This window comes from Delphinus delphis, chromosome 2 (genome assembly GCF_949987515.2).
Source record: "Delphinus delphis chromosome 2, mDelDel1.2, whole genome shotgun sequence".
Lineage (NCBI taxonomy): Eukaryota > Metazoa > Chordata > Mammalia > Artiodactyla > Delphinidae > Delphinus > Delphinus delphis.
Window position 1 is genome coordinate 49,751,975 of NC_082684.1, and position 19,765 is coordinate 49,771,739.

General features: G+C 42.0%; 1 protein-coding gene across 6 annotated transcripts in view; it reads left to right on the top strand.

The window, feature by feature from the left end:
* Nucleotides 1-19,765, top strand: part of TRIM9 (tripartite motif containing 9) — a 112,191-nt gene that overhangs the window by 74,076 nt on the left and 18,350 nt on the right. For 3 of the 6 annotated variants that reach the window (XM_060004566.1, XM_060004569.1, XM_060004570.1), the window contains exons 4-7: nt 4,294-4,404; nt 5,524-5,677; nt 13,748-13,905; nt 15,097-15,235. In XM_060004566.1, coding sequence (XP_059860549.1) covers nt 4,294-4,404; nt 5,524-5,677; nt 13,748-13,905; nt 15,097-15,235 — 562 coding nt within the window. Of the gene's footprint in view, nt 1-4,293; nt 4,405-5,523; nt 5,678-13,747; nt 13,906-15,096; nt 15,306-15,393; nt 17,540-19,765 lie in introns of those variants that run through there. The other 3 variants (XM_060004567.1, XM_060004571.1, XM_060004572.1) reach the window with 2 other exon arrangements.

Sequence of the window (19,765 nt, forward strand, 5' to 3'; positions counted from 1 at the left end):
ATAATGTGGTAGAAATAACACAGAGTAAAGAAGGTAGCAAGTAAGAAAGCTGATAAAGACACTCAGAGAGGGACTTCCCTGGCGGTCCCGTGTTTAAGACTTCGCCTTCCAGTGCAGGGGGTAGGGGTTTGATCCCTGATCCGGGAGCTAAGATCCCAAATGCCTTGTGGCCAAAAAACCCAAAACATAAAACAGAAGCAATATTGTAACAAATTCAATAAAGACTTTTAAAAATGGTCCACGTCAAAAAGATCTTTAAAAAAAAAAAGGGGGGGCTTCCCTGGTGGCACAGTGGTTGAGAGTCCGCCTGCCGATGCAGGGGACGCGGGTTCGTGCCCCGGTCTGGGAAGATTCCACATGCCGCGGAGCAGCTGAGCCCGTGAGTCATGGCCGCTGAGCCTGCGCGTCCAGAGCCTGTGCTCCGCAATGGGAGAGGCCACAACAGTGAGAGTCCCGCGTACCGCAAAAAAAAAAAAAAAAAAAAAGACACTCAGAGAAAAAAATATTTATACTCTTAAAAGATTTAATTATCTGGCTGATTTCCATAAGATGGGAAATCTTGCTAGATTAATTAATTGAGAAACTAAAAGTTAATTATGAGGGACTTCCATGGTGACGCAGTGGTTAAAAATCCGCCTCTCAACGCAGGAGACATGGGTTCGAGCCCTGGTCTGGGAAGATCCCACATGCCGCAGAGCAGCTAAGCTCGTGCGCCACAACTACTGAGCCTGCGCTCTAGAGCCCGTGAGCCACAGCTACTGAGCCCACGTGCCACAACTACTGAAGCCCGTGCACCTAGAGCCTGTGCTCCACAAGAGAAGCCACTGCAAGGAGAAGCCCACGCACTGCAACGAAGAGTAGCCACCACTCGCCACACCTAGAGAAAGCCCGTGCTCATCAACGAAGACCCAACGCAGCCAAAAATAAATAAATAAATATATAAATAAATAAAATTTTTTCAATCTTATAAAAAAAATGTTACTTATGAAACACCCAAAAATGCTGCTTCTGGGAACCCCACTGTTTAATTTTTAACAGTGATTTTTATCACAGGCTACTGTGATCATTGCGAAACGGTTCATTAAAATGCTTTAAAAATGGACCAGCATCCATTGTGGCAACAGTGGGAGTTGAGAGCCAAGAATTTAGGGATGTTGAGTCCTTCCAAGAAGCTTGAACCATGGACTACAGGAGCCAATGGCAAACAGCCTTGAAACTCACAGACTCTTGGCAGTGCAACAGTGAAGCTTCTTAAGAGTAGTCAGAGCCCCCAACCCTCCCACAGCTCCCGTTGCACCAAGAAACCTTGCTTGAGAAGGAAACTTATAGAGGCAGACATAGAATTTTATGAGGCCTGAGTAATGTATTTATTTCAGCACATTGAGGTCATAAAATTATCATTGAGCTGAATGTTCTGGAAAGTAAACACAATTCCGTCTTTTTTGCCTCAAAAGCAGACTTACTTTGGGTTACAGCGCTCAGATCCAGTCTGTGCTTGTTGTTTGGACTTTCAGTACCAGTCAGTTCTGCATGGTCTAGAGCAGATGCCATTTGGATAGTGAATGGTGACTGCTGAGGTTTCTGCTACCTAGCAGCATTGATGCACAGGCAGCTGAAATGTAAAAACATTTTCTGGGAACAATTTAGTCAAGCCTCATATAGCAGAGAGGAGTAGCGTATTAGCTGTAGGTCACCTGTGTTGCATTTTTAAGGGTTTAACCTGTGGGTGTTTTTTTTCCCCTAAGAAGCAGAAACTTAACCTTTCTTTACTTTCCGATTTTAAAGTAAAATAATAAAATATAGTAATTTGCATTCCTTGAGCCCAGACCAACAGACGGTGGTGGTAGTTTGACAGAAACATACTAGATGTCAGAAGAAAATAAATCAAACAGTGAATTTAAAATTTGATCTCTCCACCCCCGCCAGTCAAAATCACAAAACAATCCCCACATCGAAGTTGGTTTCTTTCACCAATTCCGATAAAGAGATTTTAAAGCCTACATTTTATTTTTTATTTTAATTATATTAAAAGTTTAAAAGCAATAACAAATCAGCTGTCAAAATATTAGGAGACTCCAAATAGTCAAAACAATCTTGCAAAAGAAGGGCAAAATTGGAGTTCTCACACTTCCTAATTACAAAATGTACTGCAAAGCTATGAAGTATAATACTGGCATAAAGACAGACAAAAGACCACTATTGAATAGAGCCCAGAAATAAACTCTCACACATATGGTCAAATGATTTTTGACAAGGGTTCCAAGACCATTCAATGGGAAAAAGGAAATTTTGTAACAAATGATGCTGGGGAAACTGGCTATCCTCATGCAAAAGAATGAAGTTGCGCAGGTATAAAAATTAACCCAAGGTAGATCAAAGATTGAAATGTAAGAATTGAAACTATAAAACTCATAGATGAAAACATAGGGCAAATGCTTCATGACACTGGATTTGGCAATGATTTCTTGGATATGACACCAAAGGCACAGGCAACAAAAGAAAAAGTAGAAAAATCGGACTTCATGAAAATTTATAAACTTTGTGCATCAAAAGATAGCAAGAAAACCAAACAATCCAATTTAAAAATGGGCAAAGGACTTGAATAGACCTTTCGCCAAAGAAGATACACAATAAGCACATGAAAAGATGCTCAAGGCCTTCCCTGGTGGCGCAGTGGTTGAGAGTCCGCCTGCCGATGCAGGGGACACGGGTTCTTTCCCTGGTCCGGGAAGATCCCGCATGCCGCGGAGCGGCTGGGCCCATGAGCCATGGCCACTGAGCCTGCGCGTCCGGAGCCTGTGCTCCGCAACAGGAGAGGCCACAACAGTGAAAGGCTCGCATACCGCAAAAAAAAAAAAAAAAAAAAAAAAAAAGTTAAAATAGTAAGTTTTATGTATATTTTATGAAAATAAAAAAATCAGAAAGGAAGATCAACAATAATGAATGGATGAACTGTCAAAAAATTAGGAAGAACTTTGTGTCAAAAAATAGGTTAAATTATGATAAGTCATGCAATCAGATATTTATGTAACCAGTAACATTTATTGATGACGGCAACACGGGAAATGCCTATGATATGGTGTTAAGTGGGAGGAGATAAAACTGTCACATACTATAATTGCAGCTATAACTAAATCTAGCTCAGAAAGAAAACTGAAAGGAAATATCAAAATGCTTTAACAATTTGCATTGGAGTGGTGAGGTGATTTGCTTTTTTTTTTTTTTTTTTTTTAACCTATTTTCCTATTGTTTTTGAAAGAGGGTGTCATAATCTTTCATGGAAAATAAATTTATAATGAAAACTGAAAAGAAGGAACAAGGAAAAGTTTTAAAATCATTGTTATTAAAACCGCTTTTAGTTATTACCCATAAAATCCAGAACGGTGGTTATTTTTGAGGCTTTTGCCAAGTAGTATAAATATAGAGGATGAGTAATTGAGGTTCCTAGAAAACCCTTGTTCAGCTCTATGCTTCAAAAACTGCTTCAGGATTTGGGTCACTGAGCAGAGGACACAGAAGATGAACGTTTCTAAAGAAGGAAACTTTTCAAGGACTGCCATGCCCTTGACACTGGGCAAAGACAACTTCCTGGAGAGAAAAACTGCATGTTCAGAGAGATGCCTCTCTAGGTTAAGGTAGACTCATCTCTCGGCAAATTGCCTTTGAAACTGCTTTCCAAAGTGAAGCAGTGAGTGTTGCTAAGTGGATTATAACTTGATTCTGTATCCATCTTTCTCTGGCATACTTGCTGTCATTAGCTCATTGTCTTTCAGCAAGTTCCACCTCTAGCCCTACTCTACCACCCACCCAGGGGAAAGAGAATTGGAACAAGAGAGGATCTGTGTTCAGATGATGTCTGCTCTTTAGGAGGGACGGGTAGAGGGCTTCTGTCCCAGAGCAGAAGCTGCAGCTGCACCTCAGGTTACTCAGCTCCTTGACAGGCTCTCCACGACCTCCCACTTAGAGCAGCTCCCGGAAGAGGGGAGTGAGGGGGACCTGTGGAAAATGTCCCTTGAGGCACCAAGGTAACCCGCTTCCCAGAGGTCCAACATCTGCGTGCCTTTCTGATGGGTCCGGTTGTTATAAGCCCCTCCCCATAAGAGCCATTATCTAATCAGTCTTCCAGAGCCATTGTCCACAGCAGACATTGCCACGCCACAAATACTCTCATAAATTTAGTTCCATTCCATGATGCTCTTGGATTCTGGTTGAAAGAAGCTTTCCAAAGTCCCAGTTTGCTTTCTTTTCTACCCTCTGCCATTTTGGACCATTCTGTTGTCTCATCAATCCTAGGTGGTTCGAGATCAGATCTCTCACTGCACAGTGAAGTTGCGCCAGACCACGGGTCTCATGGAGTACTGCCTGGAGGTGATTAAGGAAAATGATCCTAGTGGCTTTTTGCAGGTAAGTGTCAACTAGCTTCTGCTTCAGATTCTCAATGCCCCACGAAACTGAGTCTACGACGCCAAGGCCAGACTCCCAACGGCCCTGGCTGGGCATGGGCCCCTGCACATCAGAACCCACCTTTGTGTGGCCGTGCGGACATGGGTGCCTGCAGAACTTCACTGGCTTCTCAGAAGTCTCTGCCACCACGTGCTACAAGATTGAGAAGTGCATGGGCTTTTAAATTTGTTTTTGTTTGATCATGAAAACATAATTCCCTCTAAGTTCCTCCAAAACAGAGTTATTGCCTTGCTTAAGAATTGGGTCCCTTTACTAATATCCTGGACAGTTTTGTCAGCTAGAGATGTAATTATACAAGGTTTCTACCTTTTTTGACACCTTCTGGCCAGTAAGTCAGTGATTTCGCAAATAAGTTGAAGTTTTTTCATTCCTTGGATGTCTCATGATTTCTTCAGAGTTGTTTTAGTGACATGTTATGATGTCAACTAAATTTTACTTAACTTTTGATCCCAGTGATTAAGGGACCTTTTATTAAGGAACGTGTAGATTCCTTCCAACTGACATTCTACCAAACTGGCCAAGAACAACAGAGGGGACCTAAATATAAGAAACAAAATAGTTCTCTACCAAAGAATAAAGTCATACATGAAGATGATGTGCTTAAAGTGTAGGAAATTCTATATTACAGGTTAGCATATGCAACCTCTCTGAACTATTTAATAAAACTAATTTCTAAGTCTTGACAGGATACCCACAGCTCATATCAGAAACTTAGGGCCATTGGTTCTAGTAGATTTAACTAATTGCTAACATATCATTATTTAATGTTGTTGGCTTTTAGTTGATAAGTCATAAACAGCATGATCATGTATCCAGATCATATATTAGAGCAGTTAACAGCAGCTAATTATATAGAGTGCCTCCCTCTGACTCCCAAAAGTGTTCAGATTCTCATGATAAATCACGGGTCACCCTCGTCATAAAAGGCTCCTTGCTGCCTGCACAGAGACAGGAAGGGTGTGAGTCCCAAGGCACTCGGTGGGCTGCTCTGGGAGAGCCGAAGAGCTCTGTGTCCATTGTGGGGATGTATTTCTTAGGCTGTGGTCTTTGTTGTGATAGATTTCTGACGCCCTCATAAGGAGAGTGCACCTGACTGAGGATCAGTGGGGGAAAGGCACGCTCACTCCCAGGATGACCACGGACTTCGACTTGAGTCTGGACAACAGCCCTCTGCTGCAGTCTATCCACCAGCTCGACTTTGTGCAGATGAAAAGTGAGTGCCTGTGCCAGCCCCCTGCCCAGTCATAGCAGTACCCCAAGTGGATCCTGGTGCTGGAAGCAGGATAAAGGCGGCTTGCCAGATTGCAGCAAACAAAAGGTAGCCTCCAGGTTTATAAATCAGCTGAGAGGTGGGAAAGTCCACACACACACACACACACACACACACACCTCCCTCTGGTTAATGTTACAAAATTCTGGAGTGGCTCCTCTCTTATCATGTAATAGAAATGTACCCTTTTAGCTGGGTGACCTGCCTCTCAGAAAGTCAGATAAATCCAGATCAACTCAATGCTTGCGTCTTTGAGAATCTTAGAGATTTCACGTGCTCAGCATTAGAGAATAGCTGACATAAAAAGAGGAAGAAAGAGAGAGAACTGTACATAAAATCTTGTTACAGATAGTAACCCAGATATATTGATATAAATCAAGGGAGTTAGAATTGAGACTGCTTCCACAGGAGTAGAGATAGTGGCATACAATTGAGTGTAGATTAGCGGGAATTTGAGAGGATCACTCAGCCTGCCTATAGTGGTCAGGAAAATGAGACCCTGGACACAGAAGGAAAATGAAAATATGAAATAAATTTTAACTTTTTAAACATTTTGGTCCATGCAATTAGGGGATATGGCAAGATCTGTTTGAGATTTGGGGTGGCTGAGGGGAAGTACAAGTACTTAAAATTATCTTAAGGAAAATAACTCTTTGAAAAAAAGCTAAAAACTCAAACCAAACAGCAATGATATTTTTATGGCAGTGTAAGTAATAGCCCATTTGAAAAATATTTCTGATTTTTTTAGAACTTCTTATTGTGAAATAATTATACATTCACAGGAAGTTGCAGCAATATTAAGGAGAGGTCCCCTGTACCCTTCAGCCAGTTTCCATCAGTGGTTATATCTAGCGTTTAACTATCACATAATATCAAAACCAGGAAATTGACATTGGTGCAGTGTGTGTGTGTAGTTCTGTGCCATCAGGTCACATGTATAACCGCCTCTGCAATCGAGATACAGAACTCTTCCATCACCACAAAGATTTCCCTCCTGCTGCCTCTTTTAGTTACACCCACACGCCTCCCCTCCCCCATCCCCAATCCCTGGCAACCACTATCTATCCTCTATCCCTCTAACTTTGTCATTTTCGGATCTTTTTTTAAAACTGAAGAAATTGATTTGCTCTTTGCTTCTCCCAATTTAAGCATCCGTGTAATAAATAACTTAGAATTCAGTGCTTTAACATTTTTGTTTCTTAAGAAAAACCTGCATGCGTCCTTTTATTAGACAGAGAGAGCCATATAACCCAGCGAGTGTTAGGGCTGCAGACTACATCATGCAGTTACACTCATCCCTGTCCCTGGTACATGTACTTCCCTCATTTTTTTAATGGATTTTGACCCTCTTTTATTTTCAGTTTTCTCATCTTTTTGTTTCATCTGTATTGCTTTGGGATAATGCCTTAATTTTCGAAGTAAGTAGTGTATAGATGATAAATAAAAATGCCTCATTGTAGTAACAAAAATAGTTAGCATTTACTGACTGCCTACCAAACCAGACACACTCCTAATTGCTTTCCATGGATTAACTCATTTTATTCGCACAATCCTAGTAGGCAGCTGAGAAAACTGAGGCACAGGAAGACTGGGTTACTTGCCTGAGCTCACCCAGCTAGCGAGTGGCAGGGCCGGGATTCAAACGCGGGGAGCATGTTTCCAGAACCCACACCTACAACTTCTGGTTTGTGCTGTAAAGTTAATGCCTTACTAAGTGGCTTCTTCAAGGAATAACTGAAGTCTTCTCTTAAACTTAAGAAATTTAACTTTTTGTTGCAGCAGTGCTTTCAAGCTTTAAAATTTTTTTTCTTTAACCTACACAGTAGCCTGTGATGTGTCACCATCCAAGTAGTATAGAGAGCCTGAGGTAAAGCCCTCTTGATCAGCCTCTCTCTTTGCCCAGTTCCTTCAAGGAGGTAGAATCATTGAAAGGTTATGTCATAAGTAGCTCAGAGGAGAAAATGTGTCCCAAAAGGGCAATGTAAGGGCTTTTGGTGGAAGAGAAAAAAAAAAAAGAGCCAATCCAATTAGCCTTGGTGATGGGGCAGGAGGAGGGGCTGGTAGAGGATAGACGCCTCAGGGCTTTCAGATGGTTTAATCAGCTGGAGAGCCCTCTCCTCCCGCATCCGTCCTGAGTCATGTCCATCTGCCATGGTGGACTCCAGGCCAGCTGGCACGATGGTAACTATTGTACTGGAGTGAACTGGCCCTTCATCTGATGTGGGAACTGCAGGTTCACGTGTCGTGCATCACAGACCACATTCCTAAAGCATTCTCACTTGGCCATTTAGGGCTGCACACAGGAGTTAAGTGTGGACACGACTGTACACACAGGAGAGAATGTCACACACACTAAAGGCCAAAACGCAGAGAGCTCTCGCAGCAAAAATTCACCTGGAACACAAAATTATCCAGAACAGTTATTTATGAATTTAATATAGCAGGTCATTTGGTATGAGAGTGGATTATTCCATTTTCCTTTTCAACACTTCATGTTAATTTAATTTACTTCTGTTAAGTATCCCTCTGCAGAGTTCATTTATAAGCTTTGCTTTGTGCTCATTAAGTTTAATTAATTCAGTGAGAGCCCAGTCCTCTTTAGAATCTGAATAATTTTTATCTGTCATGCTTTTAATGGAAAGAAAAAGCCAAAAGGTATGACACAGTAGAACTTGATTGACGGTAGTTAGGACTTCTCCTACTGGCCCCTTTGATATCTGTTAGTATATACACAACCTTGCCTTGTGTAGTGTTGGTCTTTTTATTTTCTTAGGGTATTCATAGTCAGTTTAATAAACTGTGCTTTCACAGCTTGTCAGTAAAAATATCTCAAGAAATTACACCCCAATATCCATGTACAAATGGCCAAATTTAAGTAGCATTTGGAATGGTGTTAATCTGACCATTGTGAGACTAACAATACGTTAATTTCAATATATGATATCTAATTGTGCGAAGTGGATTAGCAGAAACTTTAAAATATTTTCAAAGTTACTAGAAATATGTATTTAAAGCTATGATTCAAACTTACAGCTAGAATATCTGTTTAATGCCTGACTCAAAATCTGAGCATCTCTCTGGTTTTGAAATTTCATCTCAGGTGACTTTTTTTTTTTTTTTTTTTAACGGTACGCGGGCCTCTCACTGTTGTGGCCTCTCCCGTTGCAGAGCACAGGCTCCGGACGCGCAGGCTCAGTGGCCATGGCTCACGGGCCCAGCCGCTCCGCAGCATGTGGGATCTTCCCGGACCAGGGCACAAACCCGCGTCCCCTGCATCAGCAGGCGGACTCTCAACCGCTGTGCCACCAGGGAAGCCTGCCTTTCTTTTTTTAATATCAAAGAAGATAGGTCTGTGGTTGGTTTTTAAATATTTCCACTTAGGCCAGCTGCTACTCAGCTAAAATGCATTGCCTAAAATTATTCTCTTATTAGTTAAGGATTTAACTGATCTGCTCTTTCTGATTCCATATCAGCCTCAAGCAATTGAGATTTGAGTAGAGAATGCTGGTACCCTCTTTGTTCAAATATTCCTAAATTGTGATGGCATGTTTTCCAGTTGCATTTTGATTAGAAAATCATCTTACCCTCTTTCCAGACTATGGGAGTTGTGCTTGATCTCTCAGGCTTTTCTTTTGTAGAAAACAACTGATTAAACTTTGTTTTCTGTTTTTATTATGGAGTAATGAACACATTTTTCCTTAATTCTAAATTGCTATTTTCAACGCTTACCAGGTCATGGGAAGGAAATTTTAATGTTTTTTTCCCCAGTCTATCAAGGGCTCTGCTGCTTGGCTTAGAATAGATTTCAGACACCTACCCTCTCCCAGAAAAATATTACCCCAGAATTGCCTAAGTACACAAAGTGGTCCAAGGTTCATGAGTCAGTGCTGAAATGAAACACCAGTGTGTTCATTCCAGCCCAGGATGAAACATTGACCTAATGGTCTATCAAGCGTTTTTAGCACATAGACCAATGGCTGTTAATCCCTTGAGTGCCTCTACTCACATAAGGACACATTTATCTTCATTAACTAGTGTTGAATGTTAAAAGCCCTGAGTATGCACCAAGGTCATGGGCAAGGACAGTATGATCTGAACAGACCCTGCTATAAATCATGGAGAACGAATGCACAGAGCTTTGGCAGGGATGGGAATGAGCACGCGTGCGGACTTGTGTGGAAGCTGTTCATGGTCTGAGGGCCTGGAATTTGTGTCCTCAAAGCCCGTGTTCACATTTATCCTTAGCAAAGTACTAGTGATAGCTTTCCAGAAACAGCCTGTCCTTCCTCTAAAGTCTAAACTTTCCTCAGATGCCATTTGTATTATTCAACCACCATAAAAAGGAAAGACAGTCTACAAAGGAACCTTCAGAGAACATGACGGAGTAAAATTGCTTTCCCAACCACCATAGCTCTTAAGGTGAAATGTTTCTTTAATCTATACCAGCAATTCTTGAGAAGCTTTATTGTTCACATTATAGGAACCAAAAATGTTTCATTCTCTTGGAATTAGGCCTACACTTTCCGTCTCATTCACTATTACTGAACCCCAGACTGGACAGGCAATAAAAACATCCAGCCCCTGGAACCAACCAGCTGGGCATCAAAACCCAGCTCTGCCACTGACTAGTGGTGAACTCTTTCTGTGTTTCAGTTTCTTTCTCTAAAATAGGGATAATAACAGTACCTACCTTGTGGGGTCGTGCTGAAAATTAAATGAGTGAACACATGTAAGCCTCTGCCCACAGTCTGGCCCTCAGCAGTGTTTCCACAGCACGGGATCTCTTTTCTCCCATTGTCCTCACCACACTCCTGTGAAACCTCACAGAGGAATTCTGGATGGTTGTGAGGGCTCTCAATCTGAAAAGTACTGGGAAGAGGGAAAAGTAAACAAATGTGAAAAACGTGAGAAATAATTTGAACTAGAATGGCCTTTAAAAGGTAAGACATTTGAGGGCTTCCCTGGTGGTGCAGTGGTTGAGAGTCTGCCTGCCGATGCAGGGGACACGGGTTCGTGCCCCGGTCTGGGAGGATCCCACATGCCGCGGAGCGGCTGGGCCCGAGAGCCATGGCCGCTGAGCCTGCGCGTCCGGAGCCTGTGCTCTGCAGCGGGAGTAGGCCACAACAGTGAGAGGCCCGCGTACTGCAAAAAAAAAAAAAAAAAAAGGTAAGACATTTGAAAACCTTGGTATAACAAGCCACTGTGGCAGAATTTAATTTTGAGATGAGGCTCCACCAGACCCCAGGGAAGTCAATAAGAACACCTACCCTCCTGTGTCAAAGAGAATTTTTAGCCTGAAGCTTGATTTTACAGGCTAAAAGGATGCTGAGTACTAGAATTCTGATCAGGTCAGGGGAAACTAGTTCTTTAGGAAAAATAAAGATGTCCAGGAATGATCATGAAGGAGTTAAGATAGTTATTGTGGCTCCAACTATAGGAATTTCAATAAAATAAAACCTTCTCTCTCAGAGTTCAGCCCAGGAACTGTAATGCTGTCCATTTCCAAAACACAAGAGATAAATCAATTTGAAAATACTTTATATTCTTGTAGGTCATTTATTTTATACCTAATAAAGTGAAAAAGGGTAATAATAATATAACACCCAGTATAAAATCCGTTGTTCTGAAATGCCACCCTTAGTCTTTGCTAATGAGGCTGTAATTATGTCCCATTTCCTTTTATATGCAACATCACTTTGGGGTAAATAAGGAAAAAGAAAAAATAATTCTCAGCACATTGAGAAATAGATTTAGATACATGCAAATGTTTCTGGGTTCCTTCCTTCTCTCTCTTCCTTTCTCTCTCTCTCTCTGTCTCTCACTTTGCTTTCTTTCTTTGCTTGTTTGTTTAAATTTGGGACACTGTTAAGATCTGAAGATTAGTGACTGGTTAGACTTTTTTCTCTCTTCTTGGCCTTTTAAAGTGTATCCACTGAGGACTTATGAATGAAGTTCACATGCTTTAATTATATATGACACCATGTATTTCAATTAATCTTTTAATTATACCTATGTCTATATGGGAAATTTGAGGTTTCTTATCAGAGACATTGCAAGTATTTGTATGATTCAAATTGAAAACATCTTGTGATCTTATTCTTTGATTTTAAAATTGATGAAATGTAAACTTGCCTGAAACATGAACAAAGGGAAAATGAAGACTGATAGGGCACATAATGAAATAGAGTCCAAGAAATTGTTGTTTTATGGAAGGCTGTAACCATTAGGCACAGCTAAGAGCAAATGTCCCCAGGGAGAATCGTTCCATGTCTCTAGAAGCCCTTTGAAGAATGGTTTGCTTAAACTTGTCAGATTTTACTCCACTGTTGATATGTTAAGATGTATTCTGTTTATACGGAAAAAAATTTAAATGACAAAGTAAGTTCCTAACTGGAATAACGACCTTAAGTTAACCTCCAATTACAACTCCTAGATGATACCTGTTACATGTAGATGGTCATTAGAATCATTCGAAGCAGTTCTGTCTTCTGTCTCCTCTTCCCAGCCAGTCCTGTAGTCTATGTATTGAACAAGGCAGTGCATTTATTTCCTTTCCTCCAATTCCAGATTTCCTCTGAGGCTGCAGAGCCATTGTTCCCTGACAAGATCCCACCTGAACCCTGTGCAATTGAAACTTGAAACGTTATTTCCCTTCCTAAACTGATGACCTCCAATTACCTGGTGGTAATTTTGATTTAATTATGTTTGATCTGGTAACTCAGGCATGGTTTTCTTGTCATGTACCAGCCTTCTTAATTATAAGATAATAGACCTGCTTCACCTTCATATCACTTATAGTCACTTATAGTCACTGCTTTTGTTAGGTAATCCACCATAGAACCTGTTTTCTAAACTGCTGTTAAATTAACCATCTTAGTCAGGGTGACTGGCAAGGAGATTTAATTCAGTGCATGACACTCCAAGTCCAGTTTTGGTACAGCATACCAGGTGTTCCACAGTTAACATTTGTTCACCTGAATGTCCCTGGACGTGGTCCACACCATTCTCTCCTGTGTTAAAGTGCTACAAAAATAAATTCATGTTCTGGTGCTGAAAAATAATTTTAAGCAGTTAGTAAAAACACTGCTCCCAGATACATAAATTGAGTTCATATGTTAGGAGCTAGGATTATTCATTCGCTGACATTTCTATGTCTGTATGTCTGAAGGCTCAACTAATCTGCAGTTTTAAGTAATACAAGACTCAGCACAAAATGGGGGGGGTGGTATTGTGACTAGTAACACTGTGACAGATTCTCACAAGGTCACAAGGACACTCTGACCTTCCCTGCCAGGCCCCATCTGTTCCCATACTCCTCTCTAGGTTCACAGTTGACTGCTCTACACCTACAGAAAGAACAGACTTGAGCTAGTGCCATTTTCAAGGTATAGCTGCTTTGAAAGAATGGTGTCAAATTCCTCAGAAGTTTCAAAACTGAGAAATCACTGTTTGTGTCACTTGGTACCAAATTTTCAAAAATCCAGAGCTATAGCTTCTTATGTGCACAAAACCTTGAGTGGAATCACTAATAAAAAATGATGGAACCTTAGAAATATAGTGGTTTCAGAGCTATTTCTCAGCATAGGCAGTTCCCATTTTATTAAATGTGGTTTAAGGCTCAGAATAAACTCTATGATAAATTCATCAGCCATGTTATGGGGGTGAAACAGGCTTCAGTGGGCTGGATGGGACATCCATTTCCTACGTGAAACACTTCTCTTAGGGGTGATGTCTTCGGTGCTCAAGGGGGTGAGAACAGAGCCATTGTCTCCCCGCCAGGTAAGGTAGGAAGTACCACCATGAGCTGGGAAAAGGCAGCGCAGTAGACCAGAAACCACGGCCACTCCTGGAGATTCTAGGAGGGATCCTGTTCAGGCGCCCCCCACCTCCATACACCCCAGGCTAGCTGCTTAGCCCAGCCACTTGGCCTAAGGAAGGGCGTGCTTCTCATTCCTAGATACTGAAAATGTTGGCAGCTCGACAGAAGCCAGTGTTACACTAATTTCTGTTTAGCTTCCTCTCCAGTCCCAGCGACTCCCATCCTACAGCTGGAGGAGTGCTGCACCCACAACAACAGCGCTACGCTGTCCTGGAAACAGCCGCCCCTGTCCACGGTGCCCGCCGAAGGATACATTCTGGAGCTGGATGACGGCAATGGTGGTCAGTTCCGGGTAAGTGGAGAACCTACGGCTTGTCAGCCAAAACCGGTGATGACCTCGGAGGACCCACTAGGGAGTCTCCGACCCATCCCGGCAGGGCCTGCCTGCTCTTCATCTGAGGCCTGCTTTCTCCCTGTCCCATCAAAGAAGGACAAAGGAGTCCCTGAATAGAAACTGCTCCACTCTTCTGAAGAGAAAATATTGATACGTGCAGTACTGCCAGCTCTGGTGTCAGATTGCCTGCATTCAAGTCCCAACTCCCCCACTTGGCTCTGGGACTGTGCCCATTTCCCAGCTCTCTGAGCCTTCAGGTCCTCATTTGTAAAAAGGGGATGACAATAATATGTACCTCGTGCACTGTTGTTAAGAGCCACTTAGATAATTCATATAAAATTCTTAGCATACTGCGATCTCAGACCCCGGTCTACTGAGTATCCCACTGACAAGTTGTCATTTTAAGGCTGTGCTTTTGATGCGAATTATTTTTACTCATTACATCAGCATAATGTTGCAACGTGTACAGCTAAAGAGAGAGGCATCTGCCTAACCTATGCTAAGGATGCATTATGCTAGGATTTATTTTAAGCTTTTGAAATGTCATTCTTCCTCCCTTCCCCGTTTCCTCCCTCTTCCTTCTGTACTGTGGTGAAAATCTGAATACTCATGATTTCCCTTCCTAAACTTCAAAACTCCTATGCTTTGTGACAGTTTCTGAAGTTATCAGTGGGTTATAAACATAGCATAGAGACCACTGCATGTTTTCAAACCTGTTTTTTACAAATCATACTGATGAATAAAGAGCTCAGTAGGTATAATATACTGAATAAATGCCAATAATAATAATAAGCATAATGCTAACTGTAAGTACCCAGTTTTCATCTTTTAAGCCCTATCTGCTAATAACTAGCATTCCGTAAGCTGCCAGACCCATGCTAAACACAAGGCACTACGCTAGTCAGTTTGCACGTATGACCTCATATAATCCTCACACCAGCCTCATAAGGTAGGTATTTTTGTCCCCATTTTACAGAGAAGGAAACTGAGGCTAAAAGAGGTCAGTTCAGTGCCCAGTAGCTCACAGGATGAGCTCAGATCAGGCAGACCCCAAAGCACCTGCTCCTGTCCACCCTGCAACATTGCCTCCTGACCAGCCCCGGGCAAGGGTTGGAGTTAAATGGTGGCCTGTTCTTTTCTGCCCCTCAGGAAGTGTATGTTGGAAAGGAGACCATGTGCACCGTGGACGGTCTTCACTTCAACAGCACATACAATGCTCGCATCAAGGCCTTCAACAAAACAGGAGTCAGCCAGTACAGCAAGACCCTGGTCCTCCAGACGTCCGAGGGTAAGGCCCTTCAGCAGTATCCCTCAGAGCGAGAACTGCGAGGCATCTAGAATGGCTGGCAAGCCCGGAGGTAACCCCACCACTGCCCACATTCGCAAGTGTTTCCATGACTTGCCCTGCATTCTGGCACAGAGCCGCTGTTTCTCTCCTGCCTTTAGCGAGCCCATGGTATGTGGACGTGATCAAACCAAAGAGTCCACAGCGGCAGTTCCAATGGCCTTGGCCGGCGGCTTCCTTTGATAACGCTCTAAATAAGCTGCAGCGGAAGAAGCTGAAAAGTGAAGGCCTCAATGTGCCGCGGTGTGTGAGACAGATGTATGTAGGCTCTAGGGCAGGCTCCCATTCTCCACGATACACACCACTGGCCAGTTTTGCCCAGACGATTCTCAATTGCTTTGTAGCGCTGGCTTGTGTCTGAGGGCGGGGCTGAGGTCCTTTCCAGCTGCGGATTTATCTGACTGAACGTGTTTCCAAGGGGTGTGGGGCGCAGGAGCCTTTCCGAGAGGGCCTGTCTGCCACTCCTGGCTTAACCAGCAAGTTCCGTTTCACACGCTGGGACCGAGGCTCCCCGTGGGCACCAGCCAGGAAGAGGCCAGCGCCTCTGCGTTACCTCGCCATTTTCACCTTTGCCAGTCCCTCTAGGCTTGGTTAGGCTGCCCGGGGCCTCCGCACAAGGTCCATCTCCAGACAACTTTCGCTTCTTGGCTATACTGTAAATATTTTGGCCATCAAAGGCAAGCCATCCATGTCAGGAGAGGGGCTTGCATTTGATGGCCAGGTATAACCTCTGAGGCTGTTAACATTTTCACTCTAAAAGCAATTGCAACACATGAAATGAAACTTATGACGAGGTATTTGTGGTCGGTGCCAAAGCATTTTCAGACCTTCTGGGTGTCACTTTAATCATAGAAGCCACCCCCATCCCATGGCATTCTCCGTAACTTCCCTCTGCAGAACCGATTATGTTGATTTTGCTCACATTCAAAATGTTAGCAAAAAGAACTGTGCTCCGCTTCCCACAAACCTCAGCATGTGCCAGTCACCCCTAAAATGGTTCACATGGTTAAAAATAAGCACAACTTCAAATCCCACAGCAAGGTTGAAAGGCCCCTAGTTGTGAAAACCACACTTGGGGAGCACTTGTAAGTCTGAATGATGCTACTCAAAGAGAAGGATCTGGTGAAGGGGAAATGCCCACATACCTATCCCGCTTTGGGTTATAGGGATGTGGCGGCCGAGCCTCCCCTGGGATGATCATTTTAGCAACTTCTCTCTGGGAAGAGACCTGTCAGCTGAGAGCAATTGCCTCTTTTCCCAAAGCACCATGCTAGATGCTAAAGTCCTCCAGAAGTGTTCCTAGGTGCAATGCAGAAGGCCCTTGATGGGGATGGCCTTGTTTCCCATGTGTGTACAAAGCGGTTTGATTGAAGAGTGAAGTGCATGCTATCAGAGCAGGGTGACAATCTGCAGCAGCGTTGTTAATCTGTGTCACCAGACCTATGGGAAAACTATTTCTATTCATAATGCATCATGGAAATCATACTATTCTGCTAAAATCAGTTATTAGCATAGCAGCCTGAGCACTTATGTCTCTCTTTTCATCCTGCAGGAGGATGTAGTTTCTAAGTTTCGATTAATGTTCATAAGATTATGGTGTCTAATAAATTACAGGATTGGAACTGCGATCCTTGGTACCACAGTCACAGAACTGGGGGTCATTTTCTAAAAGAAACTAACGGAACAAGTCCTCTTCCAACAAAGAAACTGTACTGTAGAAATTAATTTCCTCCATGAATTTTATATATTGTGTACAAATATAAGGTATGTATCTAAATACAAAGAAAACCCTATCATCGTGTAGATATCAGTATTCTCTGTTACTGCACAGAAGTGATTTTCTCATGATGAAATAAAGTTCACACACATACTTTCTCCATAACTTTGGTTTGTTCTATTTGTTTCTCCCTCATTCTAATTCATTCCAACAGTGAGACAAGATTTAGAAAGCAAGAAAAAATATAACGAATAGCTTATTAGGAAAAAACAGATTTGATCGATCTGTAACAATTGAGAAAGCCTGTAGAACTAAAGAATTATACCTCTTTTTTTTGTTTTTTAGAAAGCAATGAGAAAAATGCCATTAACAAGAGTTTTAATAAGTTAACTGAACTTATACTTTATTAATCTTATTTCTTACCATTCCTGGAAAGATTTGCTTTGGAGATTTTTTTTCTTTGCTACTGTTGTGGGTGATGGGATGGTTGGTTTGCTTTCTACTTTAATAAAATCTTTTATGTTCTTTTTAGCAAGAGTTGACCCCTTTCCAAGGTTCAAAATAAAAAGTCTGTATCACAGAAGGGTACGATCTCGTATGTGATAGCAAGTCTAACTCGTATTTACATGCATTTAGTCCAAGGTTTAAATCACCTATCACTTATACTCTCTGAACTATTAGAGAACCTTCTGCTGACCTAAAGGTAACTCTATGCAGGGGAGATCAAATGTCCACATTGTTGTGAATTCTGACCTTTTTTTTCAAAGGCAAATTTGTTTGTCTATTTGTTGGGCAGTATTTGATAAGTGTCTGATATGGGTATAGAGTGTTGAGCAGAGGTCACCCCAGCTGTCACGGAGCTCACAGTCTAGGAAGAGAGGCAGGCCTTAAAGAAATAGACATGTAAATATTGCATACTTACAAATTACGATAAACACTGTGAGAGAAGGAAAAGGGACCGTAAGGAAGACATAATTTATATAAGGGAATCAGTCAGGAAGACAATGAAAAATAATTTAATGCAATGGAATTATAAAGAATGTGTTATCAAAAGAGAAAAGGAAAGGAAAACAAATTAGTATATGAGTTCAAGTTTGCTTAGTTCCCTGAAAGCAAAGTTCTTGGGAATGTACGTAACACAGCCATGAGAATAAGGCCAGTTGCAGATCTCAACCAAATTACCCTGACTTAAGAAGAAACTGAACTGTAAGCAATGAATAATTTTAATGAAATTTTAAAATAAGGCCCACAACCTGGTTGTATATATCTTTAAAGTAATTCATTTAATAGCTGTGATGGCTGTGTCACGGTCTCTGAAACCAGCTACAAGAGTATTTGTTTAAAATATTATGTGACAAGGCCTTGTTAATACATAGAGTTCTAGGGCTCATTCTGTGTCTGGGAGACTATCCTCCTGCCCCCCACCCCCAAAGAAAAATAGACATGGGTGAGAATAGGACGGAAAAATTTTTGTTCATTTTTCTCTATTTTCCTTCTACCTACCTAAACAGACTACTTTTTTTTTTCTTCTTTTCAAATCTGGAGAAAAAATAAGATAGACCAAAGATAATATTCCTGGTGCTCAGATAATTCACTGAGACTATTATCTGGCTGGAGAAAGGTCTTTCTCTGACTTCCCTCAGCTCTCAGAGCCAGGCAACTGCTTCACACAGCCTTCTCAGCACAGGAGGAGCTGCAGCTCACCAATCCTTCAGGGGAATTAGAACACAGAGGGTTGCACCTTCTGTGCAAAAAATACTCTTTAATCCAAATCTTTGTGAAAAAGATCATTTCACTGGACACATTCTTAGAAGTAGAATTACTAGACTAAAGAGTATGAACGTTTTTAAGCCCTTGATCTATGTTTGCAAATTGCTTTCCGGATAGATTTTACACCAGAAATGTATGAGCCGTTCCATTTTTAATATCACCTTAATTCTACTATTTAGAGTTTAATTTCGACTAACAAGCAGCCTCTTCTAAAAGTAAAAATGTTTCTAACAGAGGGTTTTTTAATTCGTATTTTCATAGACATAATATTCTGATTGTCTTACATCTAATAGCTACATGACATACAACACACTACAGGGAAAATGAACATGATCTAAAGGGAAGGAGAGACTTCTCAGAGAAGGGAGAGAGAGAAATTCTAACAGAGGGAATAACTGTAGGTAAGGTAAAAACGTCAAATTATGCCTTGAGCTGACTTTGCAAAGGAGGCCTCATTCACTCACAAACATTAATTGAGCGAGCCGATTTGACGCTCACAGCGATGCATACAGCATGGCCCTGCCCAGTGACTATGGGCTTTACTCTTCCTCCTTCCCTGAACTCCATGGCACCTGGCTCAGAGTGCCTAAAACTGTGGTACCACCTTACCCCTCGAGAACTAAGATTTCCACCCTACAGTGTAGGCAGTCATCTTACAGTCAAGATGGAAGCAACAATGACCTGTGATTGGTAGGAAAAGGAAGGACAGAGTTCAGGCACAGAAGCTCCTACGTTGTTCTCACGGCAGAGCCCTTGGTGTCACTCGGCTCTCCCTCTTTTTGTGCACAATTCCGCTGAGCTCATTGACCCATTTGCAAAGATCACAGCAGACCGGAAACCTCACATTAGAAGAGAAAGGAATTTGGTATAGAAGTGAATTGAGGCTGTTGGCAGTACTGAGCAAGGAAGGTAACTGGAAAAACTGTGAACAATCCAAAAAAAAAAAAAAAGGGGGAGAGAAAGAGAACGTTCTGTGGCATATGCTC